This window comes from Microcaecilia unicolor, chromosome 3 (assembly GCF_901765095.1).
Source record: "Microcaecilia unicolor chromosome 3, aMicUni1.1, whole genome shotgun sequence".
In the NCBI taxonomy this organism is placed as follows: domain Eukaryota; kingdom Metazoa; phylum Chordata; class Amphibia; order Gymnophiona; family Siphonopidae; genus Microcaecilia; species Microcaecilia unicolor.
In genome coordinates this window covers 70,826,588-70,841,294 of record NC_044033.1, presented here as the reverse complement: position 1 = coordinate 70,841,294, position 14,707 = coordinate 70,826,588, and the positions used below count along the sequence as shown (strand labels likewise).

Below are 14,707 nucleotides of genomic sequence, written 5' to 3'. Positions count from 1 at the left end.
GAGCACTTTGTGTAGGTTGGGGTTGGCCCTTTTCAGATCTGTTTCAGAAATTGTAGAATTTTTGCAGGATGGTTTGGACAAAGGGTTTGGGCCTAGCTTCTCTGAAGGTGCAGATACCTGAGATTTGACAGACTATTGTTGGCACCTCTTATAGGTATGTTAGGTTCCTGAGAGGTGCTAAGCTATTGAAACCACCTAGGTATCTGGTATTTCCTTCCTGTGATTTGAATCTGGTGTTGTTTGTACCACTGGATATGCCCTTTGAACCTCTTAAACATTCTCACTTAAGGATCTTATTTTGAAGACAGTGTTCTGGGTGGCTATCTGTTCAGCAAATCAAATTTCTGAGTTGCAGGTTTTATGTGTTAAGAGCCTTTCCAAGTTTTCTGTTGTGAAAAGGTGGTAATTTGTCTGGTTCCTTCCCTTCTCCATAAGTTGGTGTCTTTGTTTCATGTAAATCAATTTATTTTGTTGCCAATGCTTTATGAGGACACAAGGAGGAAGGACTGGAACTGACTTGATCAGTTGGACATAAGGAGACCTCTGTGATGTTTGAAAAAAACAGGAGTTTCAATGGCCTAATAGACTTTTTGTTCCGTTGGAGGGGAAAAGAAAGGTGAGGTGGCTTTAAAAGCAACAGTGACCCATTGGATTAAAGAGACAATGTCTGTCTATATACCTTGAGGCTGTCCAGTCCAGTTCCTCTGATGTTGAAGGCTTAGGATGGTCAGGTGAAACAGAGGACTACCAGGCCCTTCCAAATTCCATTAGACTCCTTTGGTTATGGATTGATTCTGAAATTGAGACAATGATCACATTTATCTCTGTAGGAGCCTAGAAGGTGATGGCCTCAGTCTGCACCAGCAAGAAATTTCATACACTATTGGTCTAATGAGCCCCTTGAGGAGGGTGTAGGAGTCCTTATAGACAGAATATGAATCTTTCCAGACAGTAGTGGTCTTGTCTCCATTGCATTCCAACTCTAAGGATTAAAGCTTGGGTATTCAAGCCAACAGAGTCTCCGCCTTGGGCACAAAAGGGAAGGGACTTGATTTACTGCCTTTCTGTGGTTACAATCAAAGCAGTTTACATATTATATAGGTACTTATTTTGTACCTGGGGCAATGGAGGGATAAATGACTTGCCCAGAGTCACAAGGAGCTGCAGTGGGAATTGAACCCAGTTTCCCCAAGTTCTTAGGCCACTGCACAAACCTTTAGGCTACTACTCCACTCCTCCACTCCACAAGAGTCCTGAGAGCAACTGTGACTTCCTTCTACACAGTCTTTAGAGCTTGGGTACTTCCCCCTTGTCTGTACCAGTCTGACAATGATAAGGAAGAGGAAATTTACACTGATCTGTTAATATCCTTTCCTCCTATTTTTTGGATTTTTAGCAGCGCATACAGCGGTTTGACGAGACCATGCAATCATTTTCAGAACAGTCTTTTTCAAGACTATCACGCCCTTGTTGAAGAATCATCCTCATCATCAGTCAATCACTTTTTGTGCAAGAGACTGTTGTGACATCTTCAAAGTATCTTCTATCATCATTGCTCTACAACACCCTGCACAGCAGACTCCTGATGCAGGCCTGACGGCCGAAACACGACGACGTGTCGAGTCTTCAAACTTCTAATAAACTTTTGATTAAAGAACATCCTCCAGTTTCTGGTATCCTTGGTCACTCTCCCACTTTTTGTGTTCTAATATCCTTTCCTTGACAATTCCAGAGTCCACCCAAGGAAGTTGTGGCAGTCAAAATAAAAATAGCAAGTTCCTTGTTGTCCATTCTGAAGTTTTCCTGGTTCTCCTCTTATCTCTCCAACCGCACCTTCAGAGTTCACTCTCATGGCTCTTCCTCCACTCCCATCCAGCTCTCTGTTGGGGTTCCTCAAGGATCTGTCCTTGGGCCCCTTCTTTTTTCAATCTACACCTCTTCCCTGGGCTCACTGATCTCCTCTCATGGTTTCCAATATCATCTTTATGCCGATGACACTCAGCTTTATCTCTCCACACCAGACATCACCGCAGAAACCCAGGCGAAAGTATCGGTCTGTTTATCGGACATCGCTGCCTGGATGTCCAACCGCCACCTGAAACTGAACATGGCCAAGACTGAGCTCATTGTCTTCCCACCTAAACCCACATCTCCTCTCCCTCCACTCTCTATGTCAGTCAACGGCACCCTCATCCTTCCCGTCTCATCTGCCCGCAACCTTGGAATCATCTTCGACTCCTCCCTCTCCTTCTCTGCCCATATCCAGCAGACAGCCAAGACCTGTCGCTTCTTTTTCTACAACATCAACAAAATTCGCCCCTTCCTCTCTGAACACACCACCCGTACTCTTATCCATGCTATCATTTCCTCTCGCCTTGACTACTGCAATCTGCTCCTCACTGGCCTCCCACTTAACCATCTATCCCCCCTTCAATCCGTTCAGAACTCGGCTGCGCGTCTCATCTTCCGCCAAAACCGTTATGCGCACATCACCCCCCTCCTCAAGTCTCTTCACTGGCTTCCTATCAGACACCGCATACAATTCAAGCTCCTCCTACTAACCTACAAATGCTCTCAATCTGCAGCCCCTCACTACCTCTCCACCCTCATCTCCCCGTACGCCCCTACCCGTAATCTCCGATCACAAGGCAAATCCCTCCTCTCGGTACCCTTCTCCACCACCGCCAATTCCAGGCTCAGCCCTTTCTGCCTCGCCTCACCCTATGCCTGGAATAGACTCCCTGTGCCCATACGCCAAGCACCCTCACTGTCCATCTTCAAATCTCTACTCAAAACCCACCTCTTCAATGTCGCTTTCGGAACCTAACATTGTACCTAGTAACCTAGACTGTTCCAACTATTGATTGTCTACTCCAATTATTGCTTGTCTGCTCTCCTTGTCCGTCTTGTCCTCTAGATTGTAAGCTCCTTTGAGCAGGGACCGTCATTCTTTGTTTATTGTACAGCGCTGCGTAACCCTAGTAGCGCTCTATAAATGTCAAATAGTAGTAGTAGTAGTTATTTGGGTCTAATTTTACCCTTGAGTCTTATCATGTCTCTGGTTTATGGACCAAGAAGAGATGTTTTTTGACAGCATCAGGTTTGGTTTTGATGGTGTTTTAGAAGATCTACACATCTAAACCTGGGTTCTTAGTTTGATATAGATATACTGAGGAGCTGAAGGCAGCACCAGTCTCTTTTAAGTGGGGTGACATCCTCTGAGTTTTTTTCTCTTTCCATCTGCTGGTTTGACAGGATTCAAGGAAAGTAGCAGGTTAAGTTTAAATTTCACTTTCTCTATTATATAAATTTTAATATGATGTAACCATGTTTTTGGTATAAATTGTTGTAAAATACAGACCATCTTAAGAAATTTACAGACTTTTTCTCGCCAAATATGTACATATGTAGGCGGTAATACTGTTACAGTATGCCTATATATAGACACACACACTTTCTGGAACAATTTAGAAAATTGGTTCAGGCAATTATAATACCTCAATTGGATTACTGTAGTTCATTATATATAGGTATTTCTCAGACTTTTAAAACTGTGCAGCTAGATTAATTTATAGTTGTAAGAAGTATGATCATGTGTCTCCATTGCTTAGAGAGCTGCATTGGCTGCCAGTTAGGGCAAGAGTAGATTTTAAGGAGACCTGCCTAATGTTTTTAAATTGTCTGTGGTTATTGTCCCATTAGATCATATAGAATTGGTGAATTATTTGACTGTTAGCTCATTGACCCAATCAAATTATTTACCAAATTTGGGTTTCCCATCAGCTAGTCAGGTTCGTTTTAAGCGTCATCATGATAGATATTTAGTTATGCTGTTATAAAATTATGGAATAATAATCCAGTTTTTATTCGAAGTGTAGGTTCATATTCTCATTTCCAACAACTTTTGAAGACTTATCTGTTTGAAAAATATTACTAAAGTAAATTACTTTCTGTGTTTTGATTTTCTGTAACCCGCTTAGATTTCTTGTTAGATTAAGCAGGATATAAGAATTGGAAATAAAATGAAATAAATGCCACAGATAGCATTCATTTCTTGTAGTATCCTAAGTGTGAGTCCTGCATTATGTAAGATATACATATATTTACAGAATAGTGCTTAGACAGAATTTAGCAATTAGGCGCATATGTTCCATTATTAATATTTTTTTGTTTTCATATTTTTATTAAGTCTCATTATGTGTCATTATTGTAATCTTTTTATTTGTTCAATGGTTACCATCCACTTTATGTAATGAACCTTCATGGTGTCCAGCAACAATAGGGATAATGCATACGAATTTCCAGGGTCATTGCCTAGCTGAATGCTGTCCCAATGGACTTTTATTTTCAACCACTGCAGCAGTAGTACCAGCAGTGAAAGTTCTGGTACAGTGCAGGCAGGTGCTGAGATCAGGGCCAACATCAAATTTTCTGTCCAGTGTGTGGCAGCTGCCAAAAAACAAACATGATACTAGGAATTATTAAGACAGGGATGCAAAATAAGACCAAGAATATTATAACGCCTTTGTATTGCATCATGATGCGACCTCACCTTGAATATTGCATTCAGTTCTGGTCGCTGTATCTCAAAAAAGATATAGCAGAATTAGAAAAGGTTCAAAGAAGGGCGACCAAAATGATAAAGGGGATAGAACTTCTCACGTATGAAGAAAGGCTAAAGAGGTTAGCGCTCTTCAGCTTGGAAAAGAGACAGCTAAGAGGGGATATGATTGAGGTCTACAAAATCCTGAGTGGTGTAGAACGAGTAAAAGTGAATCAATTTTTCACTGTCAAAAACCACAAAGACCAGGGGTCACTCAATGAAATTACATGGAAATACTTTTAAAACAAATAGGAGGAAATATTTTTTCACTCAGAATAGTTAAGCTCTGGAATTCGTTGCTGAAGGATGTAGTAACAGCAGTTAGCGTATCTGGGTTTAAAAAAGGTTTGGACAAGTTCCTGGAGAAAAAGCCCATAGTCTGTTATTGAGATGGACATGGGCTTGGTAGCATGGAATGGTACTACTAATTGGGTTTCTGCCAGGTATTTATGACCCAGATTAGGCACTGTTGGAAGCAGAATACTGGTCTAGATGGACCATTGGTCTGACCCAGTATGGCTGTTCTTATGTTTATATGTCCAGGAGAAGCAGAGCTGCACTGGCAGCAAGAACATCATTAGTCCAGGATGCTCAGGGCATGCCTAGTTGGTTAATTGGGAGGAGAATTGGCTGCAACACTGATAAGATTAAGGAGAGGCTGTTCACAAATGTGGCAACAGCAATTCAGTTGAACCAACCGCAAAGGTGCCATGAGCAGGCATCCTGGCACTGCAGCAGCAGAAGGAACTGGGTTCATTTGCTCTAGCAACAGTGCAGAGAGGAAGAAAATAATGATGTGGGTAGTGGGCATTGATTGTGAAAATGATCAGATCAAGGAGAGCAGTAATGCAAATGAGATACTAGTTTATCTGCAGATCTTCTGTAGGTTTCAATTGGGTTAGAAGATATAAAATGGGCAGAGACTTTGGAAGTTGTGTTCTGTATCCCCCAGTCTTACCAGCAAAAATGGTTTGGCCTGGGATCAATTAGGAAAATTGGTGATTTGGGCAGAGGTTAGTGATTATCAGTGGTTTATGGAAATAAAATGTTGTAAAAGAAAAAGCAAAGCACCCTTATTTCAGGAAACTATTTGCACTGGCTCTTATGTACAAATGTCCATAACCCCCAAAATAGTGAAAGAACAAACAAATATGGAAAACTTGAATGCTTATAGAGATAAGATAAGAGAAGGGAAGCATTAAAATTGCACACCAAAAAAAGTAAAGCACAAATTTAGTTGAATAGTATTTTTTCTTACCCAGACAGCATTTGCCACAATGTTCCATGTTTGACTTTATTTTATAGAATCTGTGAGATCCAAGCTGTAGACTGCACTACAATTACATCATTCACTGTGCGAGAGTGTGAAGGATCTAGTAGGATGGGCTCCAGACCAAGGCGTTACCTCTTCACAGGACATTCTAATGGTAGCATTCAAATGTGGGATCTTACCACAGCAATGGATATGGTGAACAAAAGTGAAGAAAAGGGTAAGCTTCAATTCTGCTTTTGTTAATTCAGATGAAATTCTGATGATTCAAGATGGTCTGTAATTTTTATGTTTTCTTCTTTAGATGTGGGGGGTCCAACAGAGGAAGAGTTGCTTAAGCTATTAGATCAGTGTGATTTGAGCACCTCTCGTTGTGCTACTCCCAACATCAGTCCAGCCACTTCTGTCATCCAGCAAAGCCGCCTCAGGGATTCCAACTCCAGGTATACTACTGTGGGCCTAATTTTACAACTGTGAAATCATTTAAAAGTCTACAAAGGTGTCTATTTTATTACTTCTTTATAAAGGCCAAATCAAAAAACCTTATTATCTCCCAGAGCATATCCTACATAAAAAGCATCCCGACTGTTCTGTGTATGAATTATAGTGGTAGCTTAATTAAATGATAAGAGGGACCATCAGAAAAAAAATCCATTAGCCAAAACAGCAACCTTATCAGTGCTGTGTGCGTTCTCATCTATAATTCTCAGTCATCAGTCCCTTTTTATTTGAAAGTCCATGCCAGGTCTGCAAATGAAAATATAAAACATTTAATTCTACTTATTATGTTTCATATTAAGAGAGGACTCCCTCTGTTTTGTAAAGATTTTCTTTTCAATATTGCAATCTAAAAACCGGCATAGTGCAACACTTTCTATAACATTGTAGCATTCTCTGTAATACTGTTACGTGATGAGACGGGCACTGCTTGCCCTGGGATTGGTAACAAAGAATGTTGCTACTATTTGGGTGTTTGCTAGGTACTTGTGATCTAGATTGACCACTGTTGGAAACAGGATACTGAGCTAGATGAACCATTGGTCTGACCCAATATGGCTGGCTACCTGCTAGAATTTGAAAAAAATATATATACTTCCAACCACTTCAGCTTCCTGACTAGATGAATGCCTGCCTACAATTCTGAGTTTCATTGATTACTGCTTCAGGGGTCAGGGTTGACTGTCCCACTTGTGACAAAAAAAAATGCTGCTAACAGCAGCCACATGTGCTGCCAAACTTCCAGCATCTGTGCCTAATTGCTCCCTATGGCATCTTTTCAATGAGGAAGCTACAGAATAACTATATTAGTCACAGTAAAGCAAATAAAAGCAAACAAGTGCTCATAAGTGCGAAGTAAACCCCAATACCCTCCCTTACTTGCCATACAAAAAACTTTCAGTGAAGAACTGTTGTCAAAAATCAGTGTATTTTCATATTTTTGTATTATGTAACTTTATTAATTATATAGTTCTTATCCATACTACTGCATTATTTAACCCTCAAGGCTTTGTAGAGCCACATTCAAATATCCAAAATTATTCACACCATGTTAGTCTAGTTCCCCAGTCCCCACTTCTGTCAAAGACAGTTATCTGGGGCAACTATGAACCAGTTTAAATCAGCAAAGGGTTGGAATTTTTCCAAACAATTGTGGACCATTGATTGTGATGTTTTGTCTATAGTGACACAGCTCTTATGTTCAGCTAATCCTGTTGTCATAGGTCTGGTTGTCTTCCCAATATAGATCTTTGAACATAGATGAAGAGAGGACAGTTCTATAAAGTACATCTGTATTTAGGTGCCTTAAGGGTGCCTATTTGGAGCCTATTCTGTAAAGGAAATTAGGCACCAACTTTATAAAATATTAACGTTATAAGTAGAAAATGAGCTGCTGTAAATTATAGGATTCTATAGCACATAAATATTCTATCATTTGTGTATAACTGTGTGCTGTACCTACTTTCTACTTAAACTCCACCTATTTGTATGTCCACTTTCAAATTGCATGCCATTGTATTTACAGTGATGTGAAAAAAGTTCAAACCTCCCTCCTGAGTTCTGCTGTTATTGCATGTGTCACACTAAATGGTTTCTGATCTTTAAGCAAAATGTAATATTAGGAACTTGAGTAAACACAATGCAGTTTTTACATTATTATGTCATTTATTTAAGGAGCAAAGTTATCCAACACCCATATCATCCATATGAAAAAGTAACTGCCTCCTTAGTTACTCGATTAACCAAGGGGCCCTTTTACTAACGCACGATAGGCCTAATGTGGATCTTTCAGACACTAAAAGGGCACAACTGTGGGATGCATTGAGGCAAAATATTTTTTATTTTCCAGTGCAGGAAGCGTGCCCATGGACAGAGATATAGGTATGCCTGTGCTAATCGGCTAGCGCAGGTACGTTACTGCACGTTGCCCGATTAGCATGGGAGCCCTTACCACCTCCTAAATAGGTGGCAATAAGGGCTCCCACGATAATGACCATGCACTAATGGGGAAATTAGCATGTGGCCATTACAAAAAAGTATGGCACGGCATTCAGTTTACTGCCATGCTAAAAGTAGCCACAGCATGCGAAAACCCACATGCTGACACTAGCACTTATCACTTTTTAATGCGTCTTGGTAAAAGAATCCCCAGCTGATCAAATTTAATTGCTGAGGAGGATGAGGGAGGATGATTTGTTTAAAACATTTCTAACTCGCTTAAACCTAAGCGGCTTACATCATAAAACATACAGCTGATTGCCCTATTGAATATAAACTTCACTATACATATTGTTCCACAGGCATAAATATACAGTGTGTTCTTGCTATTCGCACGTTCGATCATTGCAATTTTGCTTATCCATGGCAATGTGCTTTGAGACCACTATTCCCTATTCACGCTGCATTGTTCGCATATTCGTAGATGTGCGTGTTTCAAAACACCCTTCTTTGCTTTCACTTTTGCTTTTCTTGTTTCGGCATTTGTTTCTGTGAATGGTCACCAAGGGCGTCTTTTACTAAGGCGCACTCACGTTTTGAGTGCGCGCTAAAATTGTGAGCGCACTAAACGTTAGAAACGCCCATAGGAATGCATTGGCGTCTCTAACGTTTAGTGCGCTCACAATTTTAGCACGTGCCAAAAATGTGAGTGCGCTTTAGTAAAAGACCCTCCAAGTGTCCAGGGAGTGAGTTGCAAGCTACCAATCCTATATGGTTTCCAGAACAGGAACCTAACTCCCATAGAGTCTTATTATTCACTCTCCGTGGTTTTTTAGAAGCATAGGTAAAACCTGGAACCAAACCCTTATTTTTCCATGGGGAAATGGTTCGTTATTCGTGAACCCCATTTGTCTTTTCATAAAATCTACAAGCATCATATAATTTTGTTAAAGAATATAAAACAATATATCATTTTTAAATTCTAGCAAGTACTGTCTTACAATGTAACATTTCTCATTAGGGTGTTACAGATAATGTTAGACTGTTATAAGAAAGCACTGCAGGCAGCATTGTGCTGTTTTTTAGGTAATTGAAAATAATCTTCAAAAAATAGAGGGGGTCCTGCATTTTAAGAAGCATAATAAAGAGAATTAAATGTTTCCTGGCATGGACTTTCAAATAAAAAGGGATTGACTACTGAGAATTCTAATAAACTGTACACAGCATTGATAAGTTTGTTGTTTTGGCTAATGTACTTTTTTCTGTTGGTCCCTCTTACTTAATTAAGTTGCCACTATAAAGGCAATATTGGTGACTATATGCCTTTTATAAAATAGACTCCTACAGTATCCACCAGTAGTGCACAAATGTGTACCTGGTCCTAAGGTGTAACACTGAAGCCACAAGCACCCATTATATAATATGCACATACATCAGAACTTCACCCAAGCTATGTCCCTGGGAATGTCTACATACAGCGCAGCTATAATTATTCAGCATTTGGTGATGCACCTATTTGTACATCCAGTTTTATAAGAGCCCTTTTTCACATACACATGAGCATGCAAGCAGTGTATGAGTGGGGTACAAGTTATGAATGTAAATTAAATTCTCCGAGGACAAGCAGGCTGCTTGTTCTCACTGATGGGTGACGTCCACGGCAGCCCCTCCAATCGGAAACTTCTCTAGCAAAGGCCTTTGCTAGTCCTCGCGCGCCCATGCGCACCGCGCATGCGCAGCCGTCTTCCCGCCCGAACCAGCTCGTGTTCGTCAGTCTTCTTTTGTCCGCGCTCGGTACGGACGTGTTTGCGCCATTCGCGCCCCTTAAGTTGACCCTCGCGCGTCTTTTGACTTTTCGCTTTAAAAAAAAAAAAAAAAGGGATTTCGGAGAAGGGCCTTTCGGTCTTTTTCCCTTTCCCGTATTTCTAGTTTTTGGCCCCGTTAAGTTTTCTTTCGTTTTCGGGGTAGGCCCTTTTGAGGCCTCGGGTCGAGTTTTTTCCCCCCCTCTTTTTGGTTCCTTACCGCAATTACGAGTTTTGATTTCGCCGGCGTGATTTTTCCGCCCATGTCATCGAAGTCTCCCAGCGGCTTCAAGAAGTGCACCCAGTGCGCCCGGGTAATCTCGCTCACTGACAGGCACGCGTCGTGTCTTCAGTGTCTGGGGGCTGGGCACCGCCCGCAGGCCTGTAGTCTTTGCGCCCTTTTACAGAAAAGGACTCAGGTAGCGAGATTGGCCCAGTGGAACGTTTTGTTCTCGGACTCTTCGTCGGCATCGGCACCGGGAGTATCGAGTGCGTCGACGTCGACAGCGTCAAGACCTCCGCCTTCGGCCGCGACTGTATCGATTGCATCGAGGCATCGACCCTCTGCATCGTCGGGGCCCAGACATCGTATGTCGGCGTCGGTGGTACCGGGACCTCCGCTATTGCTGATGTCGTCGGACGGTGGTGCTTCGACTGGAGTGCAGGTGAGGGCTGTCCATTCCCCTGCTGGTGGCAGTGAGCCTTCGGGTGGGTCTCCCCCTACCCTGAGGGCTCCTGCGGTACAGCCCCCCGAGACCGACCTTCTTCAGCCTCGGCCCCGAGGAAGCGACGGCTGGATTCTACGTCCTCCTCGTCGGTACCGGGAAGCTCCGGTGACATGCTTCGTTTGAAAAAGTCAAAGAAGCATCGACACCGGTCTCCTTCCCGCGTCGGTACCGAGAGCTCTTGGTCGCCGAGGGAGTCGGCACCCAGTAGGCATCGGCACCGGGAGGACCGCTCACCCTCTGTTCAGGAGGTGTTGATGCGCTCCACCTTGGACAGGCCGGAACAGCCTCCACGCCCAGAACAGACTCTGACTTCGACACCTGCATCGGCTTCCATGTCTTTCTCCACAGCCGCCCTGCACGAGAGTCTCCGGGCCGTTCTCCCAGAGATCCTGGGAGAGCTGTTGCGCCCTTCCCCTCCGGTACCGGGGGTGCTTGCGCCTCCGGTACCGTCGAGTGAGGCGCCGGCTGGCCCCTTGCCCGGGGTGAGGTCTCCGACATCGGTGCCGCTTGCAGTACCTACTGCAGTCGCCTCCCAGGAAGGCTCCCCGACGACATCGGTGGAGGGAGCTTCGCCGGTGTGGGCGAGGGAGTCTACCTCTCGACGCTCCCACCGTGGCCGTGGTTCCACGGAGTCGAGCCGGGTACGGCTTCAGACACAGGTTCGTGAACTTGTGTCTGATACCGATGGTGAGGCCTCGTGGGAGGAGGAGGAGGACATCAGATATTTCTCTGACGAGGAGTCTGATGGCCTTCCTTCTGATCCCACTCCCTCCCCTGAAAGGCAGCTTTCTCCTCCCGAGAGTCTGTCTTTTGCGGCCTTTGTCTGGGAGATGTCTACGGCCATCCCCTTCCCGATGGTTGTGGAGGACGAGCCCAGGGCTGAAATGTTTGAGCTCCTGGACTATCCTTCTCCACCTAAGGAAGCATCCACAGTACCCATGCATCATGTCCTAAAAAAGACATTGCTGGCGAACTGGACCAAGCCTTTAAGTAATCCCCACATTCCCAAGAAGATCGAGTCCCAGTACCGGATCCATGGGGACCCAGAGCTGATGCGCACTCAGTTGCCTCATGACTCTGGAGTTGTGGATTTGGCCCTAAAGAAGGCTAAGAGTTCTAGGGAGCATGCTTCAGCGCCCCCGAGCAAAGACTCTAGAACCTTAGACTCCTTTGGGAGGAAGGCCTACCATTCCTCTATGCTCGTGGCCAAAATTCAGTCTTACCAGCTCTACACGAGCATACACATGCGGAACAATGTGCGGCAGTTGGCGGGCTTGGTGGACAAGCTCCCTCCTGAGCAAGCCAAGCCATTTCAGGAGGTGGTCAGGCAGCTGAAGGCGTGCAGAAAATTCCTGGCCAGAGGGGTGTATGACACCTTTGATGTTGCGTCCAGGGCTGCTGCTCAAGGTGTGGTGATGCACAGACTCTCATGGCTGCGTGCCTCCGACCTGGAGAATAGGATCCAGCAGCGGATTGCGGACTCGCCTTGCCGTGCGGACAATATTTTTGGAGAGAAGGTCGAGCAGGTGGTAGAGCAGCTCCACCAGTGGGATACCGCTTTCGACAAGTTCTCCCGCCGGCAGCCTTCAGCTTCTACCTCCACAGGTAGACGTTTTTATGGGGGAAGGAAGACTGTTCCCTACTCTTCTGGTAAGCGTAGGTACAATCCTCCTTCTCGACAGCCTGCGGCCCAGGCTAAGCCCCAGCGCACTCGCTCTCGTCAGCAGCGTGCGCCTCAGCAAGGCCCCTCGGCTCCCCAGCAAAAGCAAGGGACGAGCTTTTGACTGGCTCCAGCAGAGCATAGCCAACATCAACGTGTCAGTGCCGGGCGATCTGCCGGTCGGGGGGAGGTTGAAAGTTTTTCACCAAAGGTGGCCTCTCATAACCTCCGATCAGTGGGTTCTTCAAATAGTCCGGCAAGGATACACCCTCAATTTGGCCTCCAAACCTCCAAATAGTCCACCGGGAGCTCAGTCTTACAGCTTCCAGCACAAGCAGGTACTTGCAGAGGAACTCTCCGCCCTTCTCAGCGCCAATGCTGTCGAGCCCGTGCCATCCGGGCAAGAAGGGCTGGGATTCTATTCCAGGTACTTCCTTGTGGAAAAGAAAACAGGGGGGATGCGTCCCATCCTAGACCTAAGGGCCCTGAACAAATATCTGGTCAAGGAAAAGTTCAGGATGCTTTCCCTGGGCACCCTTCTCCCCATGATTCAGGAAAACGATTGGCTATGCTCTCTGGACTTAAAGGACGCCTACACGCACATCCCGATACTGCCAGCTCACAGACAGTATCTACGATTTCAGCTGGGCACACGTCACTTCCAGTACTGTGTGCTACCCTTTGCGCTCGCCTCTGCGCCCAGAGTGTTCACGAAGTGCTTGGCTGTCGTAGCAGCGGCGCTTCGCAGGCTGGGAGTGCATGTGTTCCCCTATCTCGACGATTGGCTGGTGAAGAACACACCCGAGGCAGGAGCTCTACAGTCCATGCAGATGACTATTCGCCTCCTGGAGCTACTGGGGTTTGTGATAAATTACCCAAAGTTCCATCTCCTCCCAGTACAGAGACTCTAATTCATAGGAGCTCTGCTGGATTCTCGGACAGCTCGTGCCTATCTCCCAGAGACGAGGGCCAACAACTTGTTGTCCCTCGTCTCGCGGGTGCGAGGGTCCCAGCAGATCACAGCTCGGCAGATGTTGAGATTGCTGGGCCACATGGCCTCCACAGTCCATGTGACTCCCATGGCTCGTCTTCACATGCGATCTGCTCAATGGACCCTAGCTTCCCAGTGGTTTCAGGCTGCTGGGGGTCTAGAGGATGTGATCCACCTGTCCACGAGTTTTCTCAAATCCCTGTATTGGTGGACGATTTGGTCCAATCTGACTCTGGGACGTCCTTTCCAAATTCCTCAGCCACAAAAAGTGCTGACTACGGATGCGTCTCTCCTGGGGTGGGGAGCTCATGTCGATGGGCTTCACACCCAGGGAAGCTGGTCCCTCCAGGAACGCGATCTGCAGATCAATCTTCTGGAGTTACGAGCGGTCTGGAACGCTCTGAAGGCTTTCAGAGATCGGCTGTCCCACCAAATTATCCAAATTCAGACAGACAACCAGGTTGCCATGTATTACATCAACAAGCAGGGGGGCACCGGATCTCGCCCCCTGTGTCAGGAAGCCGTCAGCATGTGGCTCTGGGCTCGCCGTCACGGCATGGTGCTCCAAGCCACATATCTGGCAGGCGTAAACAACAGTCTGGCCGACAGGTTGAGCAGGATTATGCAACCTCACGAGTGGTCGCTCAATTCCTGAGTAGTGCGACAGATCTTCCAGGTGTGGGGCACCCCCTTGGTAGATCTCTTTGCATCTCGAGCCAACCACAAGGTCCCTCGGTTCTGTTCCAGGCTTCAGGCCCACGGCAGACTGGCATCGGATGCCTTCCTCCTGGACTGGGGGGAAGGTCTGCTGTATGCTTATTCTCCCATACCTCTGGTCGGGAAGACTTTGTTGAAACTCAAGCAAGACCGAGGCACCATGATTCTGATTGCTCCTTTTTGGCCGCGTCACATCTGGTTCCCTCTTCTTCTGGAGTTATCCTCCGAAGAACCGTGGAGATTGGAGTGTTTCCATATCATCATGCTGATCAATCCATAGACTGGTGGGTTGTGTCCATCTACCAGCAGGTGGAGATAGAGAGCAATCCTTTTGCCTTTCTATATGTGGTCATGTGCTGCCAGAAACTCCTCCTGTATGTTCTCTATCTCAGCAGGTGGTGGTCACACACAGCAGCAGCTCTGGCTAGGTCTCCAAGCCTAATTTTTAGGTTTTCTTGAGTACCTGGGGTTGAGGGCTCTTCTTGAGCAAGTGCAAACCT

At 45.4% G+C, this 14,707-nt stretch overlaps 1 protein-coding gene across 1 annotated transcript in view; it reads left to right on the top strand.

Moving 5' to 3' along the window:
- The window catches only part of KCTD3 (potassium channel tetramerization domain containing 3), a 263,829-nt gene that overhangs the window by 234,941 nt on the left and 14,181 nt on the right, over nt 1-14,707 (top strand). Inside the window, exons 15-16 of the mRNA XM_030196030.1 lie at nt 5,909-6,093; nt 6,178-6,316. Coding sequence (XP_030051890.1) covers nt 5,909-6,093; nt 6,178-6,316 — 324 coding nt within the window. The remainder of the gene's footprint in view (nt 1-5,908; nt 6,094-6,177; nt 6,317-14,707) is intronic.